The following is a 21,439-nucleotide window of genomic DNA, read 5'->3' as shown; positions in this document are numbered from 1 at the left end:
GCTTTACACCCAGATTGGCCTAATCCTATCTGATTAAGATGCTTCAAAGCTGGATTTGAGTCTCTGTGAGGGGTGATCTTTTTCTTTTTACTCTTGACAATTCATGTGTAGCTCTTGGACTTTCAGATGAAAGCCTGAGGGAATTTACCTGGGCCCCTCTTCTTTGACAGACCCTGAATTCCAGTCTTTGTCCTTGCCTTCTTCAAGTCCTTTGACCCTGTCGAACTTTACACTAAGCTTCTTAGCTACTCAGGCTCTTAGCTATACTTCAGCATACACCTTTATGGGAAAAGTTGTTCTAAATGCCAGATTTATCCTCTGGGCCTTCCTTTTTTCCTAAATCTTGCACTAATAATTTCTTACTGCCTTTATAGCTTTCTGAGGCCATTAAATGTGTATGATGACTTTCTGAGGACATTAAACAGTGTGTATGGATATGTACATGCACATATCCAGCTTTTATAGCAGTTCTCGGGTGAGAGAGTCGGTCTAAAACATCTATTCCACCTTCCAGAAGTCTCATATTTGAAGCTCAGCTCTTTGAAGTTTTATCTTTGGTTACTTGTTTTCACATCATGTTGACTTCTGGGTCCCTTTAACACAGTCCACTAGTCATTAAAAGCTTCCTTGATTTCCAGCACAAGGTGTCCCAGCTAATATTCTGTACTTTCTGCTACGGACCTGGTATCAGTCATCTTTTCAAGAAGACTTGGGTTGGGTGGGGTTTTTTTTCTTTTGGGTTTGTTGGGGTTTTTTTGGTGGTGAATAGTGTTTAGAGAATATAATCTGACAGTTGATGTTCCCATTGCTATTTGGTTGTCATTACTACTAGACCTTTTCAGTGGACTATTAATAAAGATATATACATTTTTCCAAAGAAAAAGTCATTTGTTTATGATTTTAAATTCACATTTAACATTATGAACTTTTAGCTTTATTTCTTCGGTTTTATGTTTGTATCTCCTCTCTCACACTGAAAACCTTGATTCCCAAAAGCATTAACATAATTATTTTCTTCCATTAAGTAATCTATAGCTTCAAAATAATGCCACCAGTGTGACTGTTAACAGTGAGACTATTGAATAAAGTTTGATATTTCAGTTCTATTTGTCTTTAGAATATATTCTACTTAATATTCTACTAAGATTATACTTACATACAGTCAAACTACTATGTTCCAAAGCCACATGAAGTAATTCTTATGTCTGTATCCTTGTGTCATCCTTCTGATACATCATTCAAGTTTGTTGTCAGGTTTTAGAGAATTCTTTTTAATTCTTGATTTAATTTTATTTTGGGTTATGTAAGGTATATGTTTCCAAAGTCAAAACTGTGTAACAAGGTGTACCTAGGAAGGCCTTGCTTTCATCCCTATTCCCTCTTCTTGTTTCTTCCCTTCTTCTAAAGGTAACTGTTTTTATTTGTATTATTTTTAGTTTATTCTTCCAGAGGTTTTGTTTTGTTCTGTTTGCATACACACACTCTCTCTCTTCCCTAAGTCCTTTGTTACTCAGGAGATAACATACCATGTGTACTGTTCTACACCTTGCTATTTAAACAGTAAGTCCCAGAGGTCACTCCATCTTAGTGTAAAGCCATCTTCATTGCTTTTCCCAACTGCATAGTATTCCACTATGTGGACATACCATAGTTTATTGATGGACATTTTGTTTTCTTTCACTATTGCAAATGATGCCATAATGAATAGTCTTGTGCATATGCTGTTGCATAGTTGTGCAGAGGTACCTTTGTAATCACTTCCTAAAGGTGGGATTTCTGAGTCAAAGTGCAAATGCCCATTTAGTTTTTCTGTATATTGTCAAATGTTCCTCCAATGAGGTTGTACCATTTTGCATTCCCACTAACATAACATGAGAGTTCCAGTTTTCCTACAATCTCGCTAATAGTATATCATTAGTTTTTCTAATTTTGCATTTTTGTCACAGATTGTCTATTTTCTTAGAGAATTGTACGAAGAATTTTAATTGAAATGTCCTCCATATCTGTAGTTACAGTCCTTTTATCTTCCCTAATGTTTTATATTTGTGTTTTTCCTCTTTTTCCTGATGAGCATTTTGTCTATCTTTTGTTTGCTTTTAAAAGGAGCAAATTTATTTACTTATTCTCTTGTGGTGTTTTTTCTGTTTTCTTATTTATTCATTTAGGGTTTTTTTAATTTTATTTAATTTTATTTTTATTTTATTTTATTTTATTTTATTTTATTTTATTTTTTGTGGTATGCGGGCCTCTCACTGTTGTGGCCTCTCCCGTTGTGGAGCACAGGCTCCGGACGCGCAGGCTCAGTGGCCATGGCTCACAGGCCTAGCCGCTCTGCTGCATGTGGGATCTTCCCAGACTGGGACACGAACCCGTGTCCCCTGCATTGGCAGGCGGACTCTCAAACACTGCGCCACCAGGGAAGCCCAGGTTTTTATTTTTTATTATTTTTTTCTGTCTTGCTTTCTATGGGTTTATAATGTTTACTATTTAAATTTTACTTATTTACTTATGGATGACTATGAGGCTGTGCCTTTTCTGTAAGTATGCCATTGGTAGCATCTCTGTTATTGATTAGCATTTTTCAATTTAAGAGATTTACATTTTCCTGTATTCAAAGCTGTGTGTTTTTTCTTTTAGAAACTCTGGATTTTTTTCCCCAAACTTTGAAAAGCCTCCCTGTCTTCACTATCTCATGCCTGGGTCAAGATTATGAAAATATTTACCTGTATATTTTCTACCGCCTTAAGATTTATTTTTCACCTTTCAGTGTTCTAGCATTCTTTTTGTTGAGAGGAATGAATTAGAGCTCTTGCCTTTACTTTTTTTCTACTTAATTATTACTCAGTTAACCCAGTAGCAATGATTCAATTATTTATCCCCTCTGATATGAAATTCCATATAATTTATTGAATTCCCATGTATACTTGGATATGTTTCTGGATTCTTTTTCTTCCGATGTTCTTTTGAAAGGAGCAAATATATTTCTATGGTACCATTTCTAATATATTAATTAGTAAAGCTTTGTGTACTATGTCTCGTTCTGTTAGAAAATGTCTTCCCTTTGCTGTTTTTCAAAATGGTAAATAGTAGTTCCAAAGTACACCCTTAACTTTCAGTCTCTGCTATCTCCTTTCTGTTTCTCATGCCCTTGGCACTATGACTAGCAAGTAACACGCCTGACTCTCTACCTCAGTAGGTTTTCAGAATGTGCTCCCTGGACCTCTCTGGGTATTTTTCAGTGTCTCTTCTCTGAGAGCTACTTGAAGTTCGCCAGTGCTGTTCTTTAGCCAGAAGTGTTTTTCCTTCTCTCTTTGGGTACTTCTCAGCTGGAAGGAGCCCTAAAGGTCCTCTTTGTACTAAGGGAAGTCCTGAACTCATCTGCCTTGACCTGTGAGGCCTACTTGATCTAGTTTCACCTATTGTTATTCCTTTCTTATATTTGACACTCTAGCCAAACTGGATATCCCTACTGTTCCATGGTCCACTTCACTATTAGGCCTTTTGTACATGCAGTTCCTTCTGCCTATCCACCTCTCCCACCAACTTGTACATGTATCTGCCTATTAATAATAAGTAATCATAGTAACTACCAGGTAATGAGCACTTTCCATCTGCTAGGCAAGACAGCAAATGTTGTGAAGTACATTGTACTATTTAATCACATCCTATAAAACAGGTAATATTCTAATTTCTCAGATGAGAAAGCTGAGGCTCAAAGAAATTCAGTAAATTGCCCAAGGACACACAGCTAGTAAATGCTAAAGCTGGGGTTCAAACTTAGGCCTGACTCCAGAGCTTATGTTCCTAACCACTTTGCTGTACTTCCTCTGGGAAGCCTCTTTCTCCTGCCTGCCCCCGCACCAACCCCCAAGTTTCCCACAGCACCAAATACTTCTCAGGGTGTATCTCCTCTAAATGATAACCTGTGTAAAGGTATGGACATGTCTGGAGCACTACTCTGTCCCCAGCACTTACCAAATCATATATTCTGTTTTACTTATGGACCATATAACTTATTTTATGTGTCTCATAATTTGCTGTTCCATGCCAGTCATTGTGCATAGGACAGCAGAGTCTAAAGCAAAAAGTATTTATGACTGTAAATGGTCACACCTCTGCTGCTAGGCTGCTAATAGGGAGTTGGATCATTCTAGTTGGGACTGGAGTTGGGTTTGGGTTTTGTATCTTCATTGTACCACCAACTTCAAATTTCCCCAGCAGTTGTTACCTATGCTTAAAGAGTGGGCCTGGGTTTGTTTGTTGTTGTTGTTGTTTTACAGTGTTCCTTTATCATACTCTGCTTTCAGCAGTCCTTGCAGTGGAGTTAGAGAAGAGAACAAATATTTGTATTGTCCTGGTCCAGCCTCAATCTTGAGGAGTCCTTGGGTGCATCCAGGTCTTAGAGATAGGGCTTTCTCAGCATCTCTGCTCCTCCTCCCCTTGGCAACCAAACTGCCTCGTATCTGTGGTGGGCCTTGAGTGGGAGTTTTCTGCCCCTTCCCCAGTGATAGCAGACCTCTGCTTGGTATTGGTATAGGTATGGGATCCTGGCCCCAACCCCCGTGTTAGAAGGTTTTTGCTTCTATCCCTCCACCAGCAAGAATGGATCTTTATGGTCACCTTATCTTTGATAAAGGAGGCAGGAATGTACAGTGGAGAAAGGACAGCCTCTTCAATAAGTGGTGCTGGGAAAACTGGACAGGTACATGTAAAAGTATGAGATTACAACACTCCCTAACACCATACACAAAAATAAGCTCAAAATGGATTAAAGACCTAAATGTAAGGCCAGACACTATCAAACTCTTAGAGGAAAACATAGGCAGAACCCTCTATGACATAAATCACAGCAAGATCCTTTTTGACCCACCTCCTAGAGAAATGGAAATAAAAACAAAAATAAACAAGTGGGACCTAATGAAACTTAAAAGCTTTTGCACAGCAAAGGAAACCATAAACAAGACCAAGAGACAACCCTCAGTATGGGAGAAAATATTTGCAAATGAAGCAACTGACAAAGGATTAATCTCCAAAATTTACAAGCAGCTCATGCAGCTCAATAACAAAAAAACCAAAAAACCCAATCCAAAAATGGGCAGAAGACCTAAATAGACGTTTCTCCAAAGAAGATATACAGACTGCCAACAAACACATAAAAGAATGCTCAACATCATTAATCATTAGAGAAATGCAAATCAAAACTACAATGAGATATCATCTCACACCACTCAGAATGGCCATCATCAAAAAATCTAGAAACAATAAATGCTGGAGAGGGTGTGGAGAAAAGGGAACACTCTTGCACTGCTGGTGAGAATGTGAATTGGTACAGCCACTATGGAGAACAGTATGGAGGTTCCTTGAAAAACTAAAAATCGAGCTACCATATGACCCAGCAATCCCACTACTGGGCATATACCCTGAGAAAACCATAATTCAAAAAGAGTCATGTACCACAATGTTCATTGCAGCTCCATTTACAATAGCCAGGAGATGGAAGCAACCTAAGTGTCCATCGACAGGTGAATGGATAAAAGAGATGTGGCACATATATACAATGGAATATTACTCAGCCATAAAAAGAAACGAAATTGAGTTATTTGTAGTGAGGTGGATGGACCTAGAGTCTGTCATACAGAGTGAAGTAAGTCAGAAAGAGAAAGACAAATACTGTATGCTAACACATATATATGGAATCTAAGAAAAAAAAATGTCATGAAGAACCTAGGGGTAAGACGGGAATAAAGACACAGACCTACTAGAGAATGGACTTGAGGATATGGGGAGGGGGAAGGGTAAGCTGGGACAAAGTGAGAGAGTGGCCTGGACATATATACACTACCAAACGTAAAATAGATAGCTAGTGGGAAGCAGCCCCATAGCACAGGGAGATCAGCTCTGTGGTTTGTGACCACCTAGAGGGGTGGGATAGGGAGGGTGGGAGGGAGGGAGACGCAAGAGGGAAGAGATATGGGAACATATGTATATGTATAACTGATTCGCTTTGTTATAAAGCAGAAACTAACACACCATTGTAAAGCAATTATACTCCAATAAAGATGTTAAAAAACAAAAAGGATCTTTGCCTGTGTCTTGGGGGTGAGAGGGTTTCTTGCTTCTCTTCAGAGGCAGGTGGGTTATGTTCCTACTTCTCCCCTAGAAATAGTGGAAGTTTGCCTGTGCTCTAGGCTGAAAGGGTTTGCTGTCCCAGTAGCTTAAGGCTTTTGCTCAGCATGAGAAGAATGCCTGGGAAGTAGCAGTCTTGGTGCCTGCCCCCAGCTGCAGCTGGTCACCTTCTCTGCAAGCTTGAGCCAAGTGGAGGGGCTCATGAGCGCTCGGTGGAGTCCAGTGGAAAAGAACTTTTGGGTGAATGCAAACTCCACTGCATCTGAGTTTCTCGCTTTCCAGACTGACACATTAGACCACACTTAGCTTTTAAGAATTCATTAAAATTTTAGCCGATTTCTTCTTACCCCTTTCTGTGGAGACCACCTCTTCTGCCTGCACTCTGCCAAAAGCGAGGGAGTGCTTGTGTTCCTTCCTTCCTTAGAGGGACTCGTCCCTCTTGGGAATTCATTTCACTTCATTACCTTGCAGAACTATTCTCTGATGGCCTTAAGAAGACTTTTGACTTATTAAATTATCTCTCTATTCCTCCTTGTTAGGGTAGGAGATGACATTCTTTGCAGCTTTCCACATCCTAAGCAGAAGTCAGTCTGAGTCCCTTAATGCTTCCCTGCATTGCCCAAAGAGCCCATTTGTTTTACATTTGAGGCACAGAAAGGGACTTGTCCGGTCTAGGGCAAAACTGAGACTAGAACTCATTCTAGAGCTTCTCTCTACTAACTTGTAGCTACCTCTCTTTTTCCTTTTTCCTTTTTTTAAATATCAGCACTATAGCTCTTTCTTTTTTTTTTTTTTTTTGCGGTACGCGGGCCTCTCACTGCTGTGGCCTCTCCCGTTGCGGAGCACAGGCTCAGCGGCCATGGCTCACGGGCCCAGCCGCTCTGCGGCATGTGGGATCTCCCTGGACCGGGGCACGAATCCGCATCCCCTGCATCGGCAGGCGGACTCTCAACCACTGCGCCACCAGGGAAGCCCTCTTTTTGTTTTATTTTTTATAATTTTTCTTGGAGTATAGTTTCCTTACAATGTTGTGTTACTTTCTACAGTACAGCAAAGTGAATCAGCTATACGTATACATATATCCCCTCTTTTTTGGATTTCCTTCCCATTTAGGTCACCACAGAGCACTGAGTAGAGTTCCCTATGCTATATACAGTAGGTTCTCATTAGTTATCTATTTTATACATAGTATCAATAGTGTTTATATGTCAATCCCAATCTCCCAATTCATCCCACCCCCCCCTTTCCCCCTTGGAATCCATACGTTTCTTCTCTACGTCTGTGTCTCTATTTCTGCTTTGTAAATAGCTCTCTTATATGTGATTCTTTACTGCCCTTCTTAGCACCACCTACCCTTCTTCCCAAGAATGAAAGAAAAAAGGGCACCAAGCATCATTAGGTCTCTGACATTCGTGTGAAATCCCTGACATACAGTTTAGAGATTATTTCCCTTCTGTGCCTTAACAATATCAAAGATAATTAACAAACACTGAAAAAAATGAGATACAGAAGAATCAGTAGGTTCCTTGGTTTAGAGACTGATTATTTTCAAGCTTCGCCTTATACATTTTTATTCTCAAAGTTTGTTGGGACTTTTTTTTCCATTCTAAACGAACGGTGACACTATTTTAGGTGCTGCGATAATCTAAAGTAAATTCTGAATTTTACTGAAGTTTGAGGTCATCCTAAGATTTTTCTACATTAATTACATTTTTGGGTAGTCTAATAAAATGTGCTTTCTAAATTCAATATTTTCTACATTCTTTAAGGAAGCTAGGACTAGGAAGGGATTTTTTAAAGCACTTATTTTTGCAAATAAAAACAAGCACTTATTTTTGCAAACAAAAAACTTCAACTCAGGTTAAGTGGTTACCTAAAGTCACACAGCTAGTTACTGTTAGAATTGGCACTGGAACCGGAACTCTTGTATCTCAGAGTGGGGTGATGGGAGGCACTCAGAACAATGTCAAAGCCATTTTTAAAAAGGCAATACATCTTCATAGACAATGATTTCACTTAGATATTACTTTTTATAGGATCTGGAAGGACATTGGTTTTATAATAAAACACCAATGTATTTTGGTTTTGTTTTTGTATTTTTAAGATTTTTTTCATGTGGACCATTTTTAAAGGCTTTATTGAATTTGTTACAATATTGCTTCTATTTTTATGTCTTGGTTTTTTTGGCCACAAGGCACGTGGGATCTTAGCTCTCCAACCAGGGATTGAACCCACATCCCCTGCATTGGAAGGTGAAGTCCTAACCACTGGACTGCCAGGGAAGTCCCAACACCAATGTATTTTGGAGAATGGAAGTGAACACTAATTCTTGATGCAAAGCCTTGCATTTTTAAAAACAATATGAAAAACTCCAAGCTCGGGTGTGTGCTTCCTCTCTTCTGCCAGTGGGAGGGCCTGGGGAGGGGTAAGAAGCACTGTTAGGCACCCCACTTGCTGCCCAGTATGAGTAGCCTGCTAAGGGTAGCTGCTTGTTGGGGGCTGCAGCCTAGCTGGATTTCAATCAGAATGTTCCTTTTTTGTGTGTTCTCTGGCTGTTTTCCAGGTATGGGAAAACATGTGAAGTTAGCCCATGGCCCCTGGCAGCCACCATTATCTTGCCTTTCTGCCACCAGTAAGCATGTTTTAAATAACAGCCTTCCCAGGGTTCTAGTTTAGGCTTGTGGGCCACATTCAGACCCTGTCCAAGGAATGGAGAAAACGACCACATCGTTTTACCCAAGTTGGTGGTGCTAGAGCACAGCCTTCTGCCCTCCCCCTTCCTCCCCCCCGCCCCCCCTCCCCGCATTATCTCCTCTGGTCACAGGATTGATTCTTCAGCTGTGATTTTGCATGTAATAGAAAGCTAGTTCTCGCTATCAGAAGCTCGATATTCTGGGAAAAATCCAATACTGGCTGGAAATAACATGGTGGACACAAAGCTTTTCACCGTGTGTGCCAGTGAATTTTAACAACATAGAGATAACAAGACTCCATCACTGAATGATTGGCTTTGAAGGCCATTTGCACGTTAACTTTAAAAAGAGTCTTGCTTGTGCGCTTCCTCCCCCCTCTTCCCCACTTCGGCAAAGTCCCATTAATTTTGTTGAAGGTTTTATTTTCTGCTGAAAATGCAGGAAATTTAGACAACTCTCTTGGAATCCCCCCAAAACTAATACAAACAAGATACATATGCTTCTCTTAAGGAAACTAAAAATAAATTATTTGAAACTATTTAACTGTATAAATTCCCTCTTGAAAGGAAAAGGAAGTTTATATAATGAAGCAGCCATGACTGCTGTTGACAGGGTAAGATACTCCCACAACTGCCAACTTGTCCGTTTGACGTAAATTCACTACTTAGCACAGATCATGTTCAGTGTTCATTACCAACGTGTACAAAACCATCAGAAATATCTGAAAATGGAGCCATTTTCTCAGGGCCCTTGTTTTTACATTTGAGATTTTCTACAATAAAATAAGTTTGCCTTTTTTTTTTTTTTTTTTTTTTTTTGAGAAGAGAGTCTGTTTGACGAGGAATCCATTCCTGGAACAGAAGCTGTATGTACTAAAAAGAAAATACCATGAATGAAAAAGGCACAATATTCTCCACGTATTTTGCTTCTCTATCAATGAGCCATCTGATATTATCTCTGACAAAGCTAATTTTTGTTAGTATTTTAAAACCTGTCTTTTTTTAAAAAAAACTTATTCCATAAATGTAAGTCCATTTTTTTATACACTTCCCTAAAGGACCAGTTTTGTAAATTAATAAAAGTGTAATTTAGCAGTTATATCTAAAACTAAGAGATGTGATTCTTTGCAGTTATAGTAATTGCATTAATTTATCCCCTTTGCAAAGGCAGTTATTTTTTGTTCTTTTTGTAATAATGTCTAAAATCTAAATGATTTACAGTGTTACATGTTAAAATAGATATTGTCAGAAAATTATAATCAACCACTCCCTAATTTAAACTTATTTTTAATTTCTAAATTATGTTTAATTTCTCATTTTTGTTTTATAATTGTTTTATAACATTAAAATATACAGGATGCTTTCTAGTATGATGACAATATGACAAAATATGATAGCGTATAAAATGTCTTTGCTGTAGCTTCTTACATTATATTTTCAGTTGATTTGAGTAATGTCAGAGAAGCTTTATGTCCTTGTCATTTAATTTGTAAATCTGCAGCTGAAAATAATCTTTAAAAGATAGCATTAGAATTAGGACTTGTCACAGAAACAATAAAAAAGAAGTAAAATACCTAGTAACTCCTATAAGTGTAAGAGGGTTAGTATAACCCTTAAGGAACCTCAGTCAGATTGGTTAATGCAAAGTGAAAACTAAGGGCTTCCCTGGTGGCGCAGTGGTTGAGAGTCCGCCTGCCGATGCAGAGGACACGCGTTCGTGTCCTGGTCCAGGAAGATCCCACATGCCGCGGAGCAGCTGGGCCCGTGAGCCATGGCCGCTGAGCCTGCACGTCCGGAAAAAAAACCAAAAAACAAAAAGTGAAAACTAACGTGGAGGATCTTCCCTGGTGGGCCAGTGGTAAAGAATCTGCCTTCCAATGCAGGGGACACGGGTTCAATCCCAGGTCGGGGAACTAAGATCTCACATGCTGCAGAGCAACTAAGCCCGCGCACCACAACTGTTGAGCTCAGGCGCCTCAACAAGAGAGCCTGCGTGCCGCAAACTACAGAGCCCACGCGCTTTGGAGCCCGCACGCCATGAAAAGAAGCCTGAGTGCCACAACGAAGAGAAGCCTGAGTGCCACAACGAAGAGACCGCACTCCACAACGAAAGATCCAGCATGCCTCAACAAAGATCCTGTGTGCTGCAACTAAGACCCGAAGCAGCCAAAAAAATAAGGAAAATAAATAAATAAAAAAGAAATATTAAAAAAAAAAGAAATTAAACTACCGTGGAGTATGCTTATTGATGTAAAGTTTCCAGTTTGTACTTCACCTGACTTGGGAATAAAATAAATGGTCAGTAGTTTGGTTTGGGTTTAAATGAGCAGGTGCCTATTTGGGAGTTGAGTATATTACCCTGCTTGTTGCAGCAAATTACTTATTAAAACATTGAGAATAAACTGTCAATATGTTTGAAAGCAGAAATTGTAAGCTATCGAGGTAGTTCATTTTTTTTTTAAGTTTTTTTATTTATGTATTTATTTATTATTTTTGGCTGTGTTGGGTCTTCGTTTCTGTGTGAGGGCTTTCTCTAGTTGCGGCGAGCGGGGGCCACTCTTCATTGCGGTGCGCAGGCCTCTCACTGTCGCGGCCTCTCTTGTTGCAGAGCACAGGCTCCAGACGTGCAGGCTCAGTAGTTGTGGCTCACGGGTCTAGTTGCTCCGCAGCATGTGGGATCTTCCCAGACCAGGGCTCGAACCCGTGTCCCCTGCATTGGCAGGCAGATTTTCAACCACTGCGCCACCAGGGAAGCCCGAGGTAGTTCATTTTTGATATTTAAGTTTAATATATTAGGACTTAACATAAATGGATGTGAATACTTGTGAACATAAAATTCTGCAGAAGTTAATATTCTGACTTGTATTACTACAGTAGTCATAGCATCGCACTGGGTTGCTCTTGGATGACTTTGAGAGAGAATTCTGAAACTCAAAGTTTCTTCTTCCTCTTCTACTAATTCAAATACCAATGTGAGATGAAAATATAATTGAGAGAGCTATAGTCAGATTATTTTGATAGTTCCCTTTGTTCCAAAAACATAAAAGTAATAGATGAACTGTAACAAGAGAACCTTTAAAACATATAGCCTTACCCCAAAATGAGATAGATACTTCAGGATCAACCAGAAATAGAAAAAGCCGTCAATGCAGATAGTAAGGTCTGAAGCAGTGAGGCTGCCAAGCTTCAGGCCTGGAAGGAGGCGGGAGTGGCTGGGAGCTCAACTGCTGCAGGGCAGGCGTAGCACTAAGGGGCCCAGTGAGAGGCAGCATGCTAGTGCCAGGTTCCCTGCTAGAAACTGAGAGCTGGAATAGACCACTTACTGTAAAGAGCCTGAATAGAAGTACTAATAATGACGATTAAGTTCTATGCCTAGGGAGGTGGGAGGACACAGAACCAGCTTCACGATGGGATCTTGAGCCCGTTGTGAGGGATGTGGCTTGGTGACGGACCCTGCCTATACTGCCTTCAATGTGACTGCAGGGCAGCAGCCCTGAGATACCAACAGTGAGACCTAGTTTCAGACTGGGGGCTCTAGGAAGCTGCTGCATGACCTGTAGATTTGGGGGGATTAAGCTACATCAGATGAGCCTACACAACCAAAGTTCCAAATACATGCCAAAATCTAACTTAATGCTAAGAAAGACAGTCATGAACATAGTCATGATCATAAGTAAGGTAAATTTATCCAAAGAGAATTAAAATTTAATAGGATAATTTTGAAAGCACTCTAAGTATTTTTAATACCCTCAAAGATAAATGAAGGATATAATATTCATTGAGATGAATAAATAATTAATGAAATAAAAACAGGGAGAAATGAAATAAGAACATGACTCAGAGAACTATTCAATTAGAAAGCTTAGAATGAAAACTATAGTCATTAAAATTGAAAGCTCGGTAGACAAAATAAGTTCTAAAGTGGGTACTATCAAAAAGGGTTAGTAAATTGGAAGGTAATGAGAAAAAATTATCCAAATTATCTTTATGGAAGAGACTAGGTTGTCAGATGAAAAGTATGCTCTGTATACTGAGCAGGATACATAAAGATAAATCAACACCTAAACACATGGTCGTGAAACTCAAGAGTGTTAAAGGATAAAAAAGTAAATCTTAAAAGCTATCAAAAAGATTTTCTACAGGGGAACAGTAGTTAGGTTTGCAGTAAACTTCTCCATGACAGAAATAGATGCCAGAATAAAGTGAACCGATATCTTTAAAGTGCAGAAGAAAGTAACTGTAATTCTAACTATAATTCTTATTTATATATAGTTAAAATATAATGTAAGAGTGAATGCAAAATCAAGACATATTTCAACCACACAAGGACTAAAAGAGTTTATTAGCCATAGACTTCACTGAAAGCACTACTAAAGGATGTACTTCAAATAGAAGAAGAATAGATCTGTAAAGAAGTGGAATGCAAGAAAGAGTGGTGTACACTGAAATTCATATGTAAATTTAGTTAACCATTGACTTTTTAAAAACCAATTTATGGGGTTTTTTAAAAGATGAAATTAAAAATCTAAGCTACTGTAACAAAACAAGGAAGAATGGAGTCAGGGGCTTGCTGTTCAAGGAGCAGCGAAAGTATGTTAACCTCCTTAGATCTTGTTCAGGAGGTAGACAGCAGTATTTCTAAAGTTGGATGTGTATGTTAAAATTTTAAGGGCTACCTCTATAAGAATAGAAATGCTATCTTTAGCCTGTAAACCAGCAGAGAGGAAAAGGAGGGGCCAGGATAACAAAAAGCTTTATTAATTCAACAGAAGCTGGAAAGGGAAGACAGGTTTGGAAGAGGTACACTTATAAAGGATGGCAAAAAAATATGGCAGGTTATACATTCCAGAGATGACGGCCACAACATCTTCTGCTTCACGTGCTCTTCTAGAACTTTGCCACTCCTCAGTAAATTGTGTGTGGCACCATTTGGTAGTAACACTAAATGGCAGTGACAGTAAGTGATTTCCAACATTGAATCTCCTGGAACCTTCAACCTGTGAGGAAGCTCATGCAGCCCAGAAGAGACCATGCAAAGAAGAATCAAAGGCTCTGGTCCCCACCCACAGCTGTGCCCCCAGCTCACAGCCAGCACCAACTTGCCAGCCATATTACGATAGAGAGCTGTCATAGAAGTAGACTCTCCAACCGCCACTCAAGCAGCCCCGTGTGAAGCGTATGGAGCAGAGACAAACTGTTCCCACCAAGGCCAGCCCAAATTGTTAGCAAAACAAATGATTATTGCTATTCTAAGCTGCTAAGCTTCGAAGAACAGGCATACCTTGGAGATAATTTCAGGTTTGGTTCTAAACCACTGCAATAAAGCGAATATCACAATACAGTGTGTCACAAATCTTTTGGTTTCCCAGTGCATATAAAAGTTATGTTTACACTAAGTCTATTATGTATGCAATAACACACTGTCTAAAAAAACAAATGAGCATATCTTAATTAAAAATTACTTTATCGCTAAAAGCTGCTAACCATCATCTGATAATGCAGGGTTGCCACAAACCTTCAATTTGTAAAAAAACACAGTTATCTGTGAAGTGCAGTAAAATGAGGTATGCCTGTAGTTAGTTATACAGCAATAGATTACTGATATAAAGTCACAAAACAAGATGGTAGGAATAAATTCCAAAGATATCAGTAATAACAATGTAAGTGAATTAAACTCAAAAGTCAGACTATTAGATTAGATTTAAAAATTATAAAGCCTAGCAGCATAGTTGTTTTTAACCGTATTTGTTTTCAGTAACACAGAAAGTTTGAAAATTAAAGATATACCTAGCAAATGCTAAACAAAATAAAGATGGTATATATATATTATATATATATTATATTTATATATATACATATTTCTTTTGGGGGGGTGCTGCATTGGGTCTTCATTGCTGTACGCAGCCTTCCTCTAGTTGTAGCGAGCAGGGGCTACTCTTCGTTGCGGTACACAGGCTTCTCATTGCGGTGGCTTCTCTCGTTGCAGAACATGGGCTTCAGTAGTTGCAGCACGTGGGCTCAGTAGTTGTGACACGCGGGCCCTAGAGCACACGGGCTTCAGTAGTTGTGGCACGTGGGCTCAGTAGTTGCAGCACATAGGCTCTAGGGCCCACAGGCTTCAGTAGTTGTGGCTCGAGGGTTCTAGAGTGCAGGCTCAGCAGTTGCGGTGCACAGGCTTAGTAGGTCCATGGCATGTGGGATCTTCCCGGACCAGGGATCGAACCCATGTCCCCTGCATTGGCGGGTGGATTCTCAACCACTGTGCCACCAGAGAAGTCCCAGCAATATTAATATCAGTAAAACATACACTTATGAATAAAGAGAAGCAATACATAATGATAACGTTTTTAAAAAGAGGCCAATCATGAACCTACAGTCATTTTGAATACAAGAATCACTCAGAGGAATTGATAAATACTTAATCACTACGGGAAATTGTGATATAATGTTATTAAAAACTGATGACTCTTTCAGGCAATGAATATTAAAAAGAACAATTACACTTGTTCATGAGAAAATGAGAGCAGGAGCTTTCCTACATTGTCATTGTAAATGGGTTGTTATAGCTCCTTATGCAATGTCTGGCAACATCTATTAACATTACAAACACAACCTTTTCAGCCATCCCTCTCCTGGAATCTCCCAGAGAAACAAGAGTGCCCATATATAAGAACAGAGCTACCAGGATGCTTATTGCAGCCTTGTTTATGGAAACAAGGAAACAAAATAAATTGGATGCCCATTAGTAGAAGGACATTTTGATAAATTTTACATGTTTTACACATATAAACCTATAATACATTGTTACTGTTTTGTTTCTGGAATCAGTTTTCCTTTAGAATGATTTAAAATAAAAATGTCTTTATTTCCTTGTGTAGATCTACAGTTCTGTCTAGTTTCATATTCCTCCTGTCTGAAGAAATTCCTTTAACATTTCTTATAGTGTGGGTGTACAAGTAATACATTATCTCAACTTTTTTTAGTCTGAGAAAGTATTTATCTTACCTTCCTATTTGAAAGATATTTTTGCTAGTGATAGCATTCTTGCTTGACTCTTATTTCAACACTTTATTGATGCTGCTTCATTTAGATTGGCTTGCATAATTTCTCATGAGGGGTCTACTGTAATTCTTAGCTTTGTGCCTCTGTATTTAATCTGTTTTTTCCTTGGGCTGCCTTCAAGATTTTCTCTTTCTCTTTGGTCTTCAGTAGTTTGAATATGATGCATCTAGTTGTGTGGTTTTTTGTTGTATGGGTGGGGGGGTTGTTTAGGGAATACTTTGGAGTTATTCTGAGCTTCTTGTATCTGTTGTTTGATTCTTTTGTTATTTTAAAAAAATGGTCAGCCATTATCTCTAAAAGATTCTTTCAAGTCTACTGTTGAACCTATCTAGATATTCTTTACTGCTATTACCTTTTTTTTTTAATTCTAACATTTCCACGTGTTACTTTCTTATAGTTGTTTTTTTTTTTGTAATTTTTAAATTTTATTTTTGGCCACATGGGGTCTTTGTTGCTGCATGTGAGCTTTCTCTAGTTGTCGTGAGTGGGGGGATACTCTTCGTTGCGGTGCGCAGGCTTCTCATTGTGGTGGCTTCTCTTGTTGTGGAGTATGGGCTGTAGGTGCACGGGCTTCAGTAGTTGCAGCAAGTGGGCTCAGTAGTTGTAGCACATGAGCCCTAGAGCACACAGGCTTCAGTAGTTGTGGCACACAAGCTTAGTTGCTCTGTGGCATGTGAGATCTTCCCAGACCAGGGCTCGAACCCGTGTCTCCTGCATTGGCAGGCAGATTCTTAACCACTGCACCACCAGAGAAGTTCCCTCTTATAGTTTTCAACTCTGCTAAAATTCCCCATCAATGCAAGCATATTATAGACTCATAGTAGATTTTGTATATCATAATTCTTTTAAATTCCCTATTTGGTATTTTCAGTATCTGTGTATCTCTGGGTCTGCTGATTACTTTTGTCTCTTGGACATGGATTGTTTTTACTTGCTTTTTGTTTATCTCATAAATTTTGATTGAATGCTGGACATTATGGTTAAAACAATATAGGTGGAGGTAAATTGTATGGAAACAAGTATACCTTTTTGTCTGCTAGACCAGGGGTGGTAAACTTTTCTGTAAGGCACCAGCTAGTATTTTTTATTTTGTAGGCCATACAGTCTTTGAAGTGAAGTGTACTTTATCAGATATTAATATAGCCATCCCTACTTCCTTTAGATTAATATTTGCATGTTATATCTTTTTCCATTCTTTTACTTTCTATCTAACTTTATTTAAAGTGAGTTTTATATTTGAAGTTTCTTATAGATTGCATATAGTTGGGTCATGTGTTTTTTATCCACTCTGCCATTCTTTGGGTTTTAATTATTGTATTTATACTGTATACAATTAATGTAATAATTGATATGTTAGAACTTAAGTCTGCCTATTTTACTTTCTGCTTTCTGTTTGTTCCTTGTTTCTCATCTGTCTTATTTGACTGCCTTCCTGTGGATACTTGAACATTTTTTTAGAATCCCATTTTGACATATCAGTAGTATTTTTGTGTGTACTATCTCCTTGTATAAATTCACTCTAGGCATTTACATACATAACTTACCACAGTCTAGTCGTGTTGACATTTTACCAGTTCAAGTGAGATGTAGAAACCTTCCCCTCTTTAAATCCCTTTGCTCTCCCTGGTTTATAATGTAATTGTCTTAGGTGTTCCTTTACATCCATTGAGAACCACATCAGACAGTGTTATAATTTCTGCTTCAGCTGTCAAACATAATTTAGAAAACTCAAGAGGAGAAGGAAAGTGTTGTATTCACCTGTGTTTTTGCTTTCCATTGTTCTTTCTTTCAAGGGAGATATTGATTGCTTACTTTGAGTTTTGCTCTTATAACTATTTCACATTCAGATTCCCAAAGGCTATTGACTCTGAGGAAGCAGAAACAAAACAGTAGGCTCTTTATCTGTAAATATGGACGTTGAAATGACAGTGCAGAAAAATGAGGTCATATTCTGAATTAGACACTTTTCTTGGAATTGGTAAGACCCTACCACCACTTTGTACTGTGCAAGTCTAATGATTTAGGGTGATACAGTGATAAGAGTACAAGTTAGGATCTATTAATCAAAGGACTGAATAAGCTCCAAATTTCCTTCTAGATTGGCAAGTCTATAATTTATTATGTGAAATTTATAATTATCACCATACTAAGTTCAAAAGATTTTAAATCCTTTAGTAACTGATAAACTTAATTGTAAAAATTCTTGACAGAAGTAATCTTGAAGAGCTCTTTTGCATGGTCTTTCCAATGCTGTTTGAATTGCAAAGCAGTTGCCCTCATTCTAATTAATTCTGTGTCAAGGAAAAAAACACAGACTCTATATGGGGATTTTCTTTCTTTATCAGGCACAAGACTTAAATGTCATTGAAGAAGTGATTCGAATGATGTTAGAGATCATCAACTCCTGCCTGACAAACTCTCTTCATCACAATCCAAATTTGGTGTATGCACTTCTTTACAAACGAGATCTCTTTGAACAATTTCGAACACATCCTTCATTTCAGGATATCATGCAAAATATTGATCTGGTAAGTGTAAATGGAGATATTTATTATGATTCTTTTTTAAATATTAAAGTAGAGAAAGTTTAACAAACCTTGATTAAAAAAACTGCAATAATTAGTCTCTTGAACATTAACTCTATCTGCTCTCTATTCTGCTATAACAATTGTCACCTTCCCTACGTGTAGGTATTATATACAGACATATATGTACACGCACGCATATATATTTAGTAGAATTGAGATCGTACTTTATATAGTTCTGTATTCTGCCGTTTTTACTTAACATTATTAACATTTTTCTGTGATATCATCAATTCTTTGAAAATCTCACATTTTAGTATTTGTATAACCTGTATTATGGAGGTCCTAAAATATATTAACTCTTATCCCATTATTGCTCATTTAGTTATTTCTCATATTTTGTATTAATTTATAATTATCAGTTTGTAAATACATCATATCTCACCTTTTTTAGTTCTATTTTTGAAGTAGTCTTAAAACTGGAATTGGACTAGTTTTTGCTGTCAGAGGGATCAGTATTTTCAAGACGCAACCCATGTCAAATTGCTTTCCAGAAATATTGTACAATTAATGCATCTGTGTGTCATCTTATACTTCTACAAGTGATGTATGAGAGGATGTATCTCACTATACTTTTACAGCTTTATTATAATTATTTTAATTTTGTCCTTTTATATCAAAAATGGTATTTCATTATTGTTTTTAATTTTTATTTCTTTCATTATTAGTGTGATTGAACATTTTTCACAGGTCTATGAACTTTCACCTCCTGTCCTTTTTAAAAAGGTTTTTCTGCTAAACTTTCTATTGTTGTATTAGCGTTTCCCAGTTCAGTTTGATTCCACAAAAATTTCTTGCATAGCTAATGAGATTCATAGTGCACAAGAGGAAACAGAAGAGCCACTATCCCTGTCCTTGTGTTACTTACATTTAGGAAGATTTTTAATAATTTAATTATTGCACAAGTATGAATGTAAATTTCCATCATAAGTAAGCACATGTACATGCCTTCCTCCAGGGTGTACACCTCATAGTGGATTCGCTGCATAACATGTATCGTACCAAACCGTTTCCCTTGGAGTGCTGTCATTTTACTCTTCAGCTGGTGGTGTATAAGATTCCTGTTGCTTCACATCCTCATGAACACTTAGTTTGGTCAGTTTTGTAGTAACATCTCATTATAGTTTTAATTTGGATTTCCTCTTTTCTGAAGCTAATTCAAGTCTTTTGCCAGTTTTTTCTACTGAGTTATTTATCTGTGTGTAGCTTCTTTGTATGTTCTGGATTCTAGGCCTTTCTTGGTTATGTTTTGCAAATATCCAGTCACTAACACAAATACAGACTTTCTGATGTAACTCTAAAACTCCTCTCAAAATAGTCGAACATCAAATTCTCAGTTCCATTCTTTTCTTGGAGAGCTGCTTCCAGCTCCAAGCAGGTTGTACGCTGGTTCTCCTGCCCAGCTGCAGCATCTTCCTGGGAATTTCCTTCCCCTGTTTCCATTGGTTGACCTTGGCTCCTGTGAATTCTTCTTTCTTGGTTTACTGCTTCATGTTGGTGGAGCATGTACTACAGTAGCTTTCTGGGGAAAGGGTGTATGTGAGGTAGGTTTTTTATTTTTTAGTTTCTCATGTCTGAAAATGTTTTTCTTCTCTTTTTTACATATGACCTGCTGTCTTGGGAAGCTTTGGGGATCTCCCTATTATTGTGTCCTGAAATTTCATGGTTTGCTGGGCCTTGGTCAGTTGTACTTGGCGCTTGGAGGGTCCTTTGAGTCTAGAGGCTCAAGCTCGGAACTTTCAAATGTTCATTTTAATTATTTCTTCCCGGTTGTCTCTCTCTCTCTCTGTCTCCTGCTATTTCCTCTCTATGAAACTCCTATCAGATGGCCATTTCCTTTTGAGCCCCCTCCTGTCAATATCACTAAGTCTTATTTTTGGCCTGATCAGTGTCATCGTATTAAGAGTCCTCCAGGCTCCTGCCTGGGGTCCGTAAGCCCATCTGTGAGGGTTTTAAAAGCTGAGGTAGAGACAGGCTGGGTAAAATTGGGGGTGGGGAAGAGAGGGTGAGAGTGACCTCTGAAGTGAAAATTCCCAGTCTTCTTTCAGGATAACAGCAACACATAAATGGACACATGGACTCTGATCAAATTTAAGATACTTCAGAACATCTCTATCCATTCTCATTAAGCCAGTTTACCCAAGTAGGTTAATTTTTGCTCATCCCAATAGAGTCCTGTGTACTTGTTCAGTACTTAATTGAAATCAGCTTTGAACTATAACCAGGCTCCCATTCCAGACTCTTAACACATAGTTCTGTAAACTGCTGAATACTCTGGAACCCACACAATTACATGAGTTTAACTACAAGTATGTATACTATTGCAGATCTATTCATTGATTTGCTCCATATCACTGCTGTGTAATGATTGCAGGTAAACAGAAATAAAAATTAAAACTCTTTGCTGTCAGCATGAAAGGATGCTCAACATCACTAATCATTAGAGAAATGCAAATCAAAACTACAGTGAAGTATCACCTCACACCACTCAGAATGGCCATCATCAAAAAATCTAGAAACAATAAATGCTGGAGAGGGTGTGGAGAAAAGGGAACCCTCCTGCACTGTTGGTGGGAATGTAAATTGATACAGCCGCTATGGAGAACAGCATGGAGGTTCCTTAAAAAACTAAAAATCGAACTACCATATGACCCAGCAATCCCACTACTGTGCATATACCCTGAGAAAACCATAATTCCAAAACAGTCGTGTACCACAATGTTCATTGCAGCTCTATTTACAATAGCCAGGACATGGAAGCAACCTAAGTGTCCATCGACAGATGAATGGATAAAGATGTGGCACATATATACAATGGAATGTTACTCAGCCATAAAAAGAAACGAAATTGAGTTATTTGTAGTGAGGTGGATGGACCTAGAGTCTGCCATACAGAGTGAAGTAAGTCAGAAAGAGAAAATACCGTATGCTAACTCATATATATGGAATCTTAAAAAAAAAAATGGTTCTGAAG

The 21,439-nt window shown here is 38.3% G+C and overlaps 1 protein-coding gene across 5 annotated transcripts in view; it reads left to right on the top strand.

Annotated features, from left to right (window-relative positions):
• Nucleotides 1-21,439, top strand: part of DYM (dymeclin) — a 373,309-nt gene that overhangs the window by 275,888 nt on the left and 75,982 nt on the right. For 2 of the 5 annotated variants that reach the window (XM_060029019.1, XM_060029020.1), the window contains one exon: nucleotides 18,226-18,408. The exons of 2 other annotated variants lie outside the window; for them this stretch is intronic. In XM_060029019.1, coding sequence (XP_059885002.1) covers nucleotides 18,226-18,408 — 183 coding nt within the window. Of the gene's footprint in view, nucleotides 1-18,225; nucleotides 18,472-21,439 lie in introns of those variants that run through there. One more of the 5 variants, XM_060029023.1, reaches the window with a different exon arrangement.

The sequence above is a fragment of the Delphinus delphis genome, chromosome 13, assembly GCF_949987515.2.
Source record: "Delphinus delphis chromosome 13, mDelDel1.2, whole genome shotgun sequence".
NCBI classification, from domain to species: Eukaryota; Metazoa; Chordata; class Mammalia; order Artiodactyla; family Delphinidae; genus Delphinus; species Delphinus delphis.
This window is presented reverse-complemented; position numbering and strand designations above follow the sequence as displayed.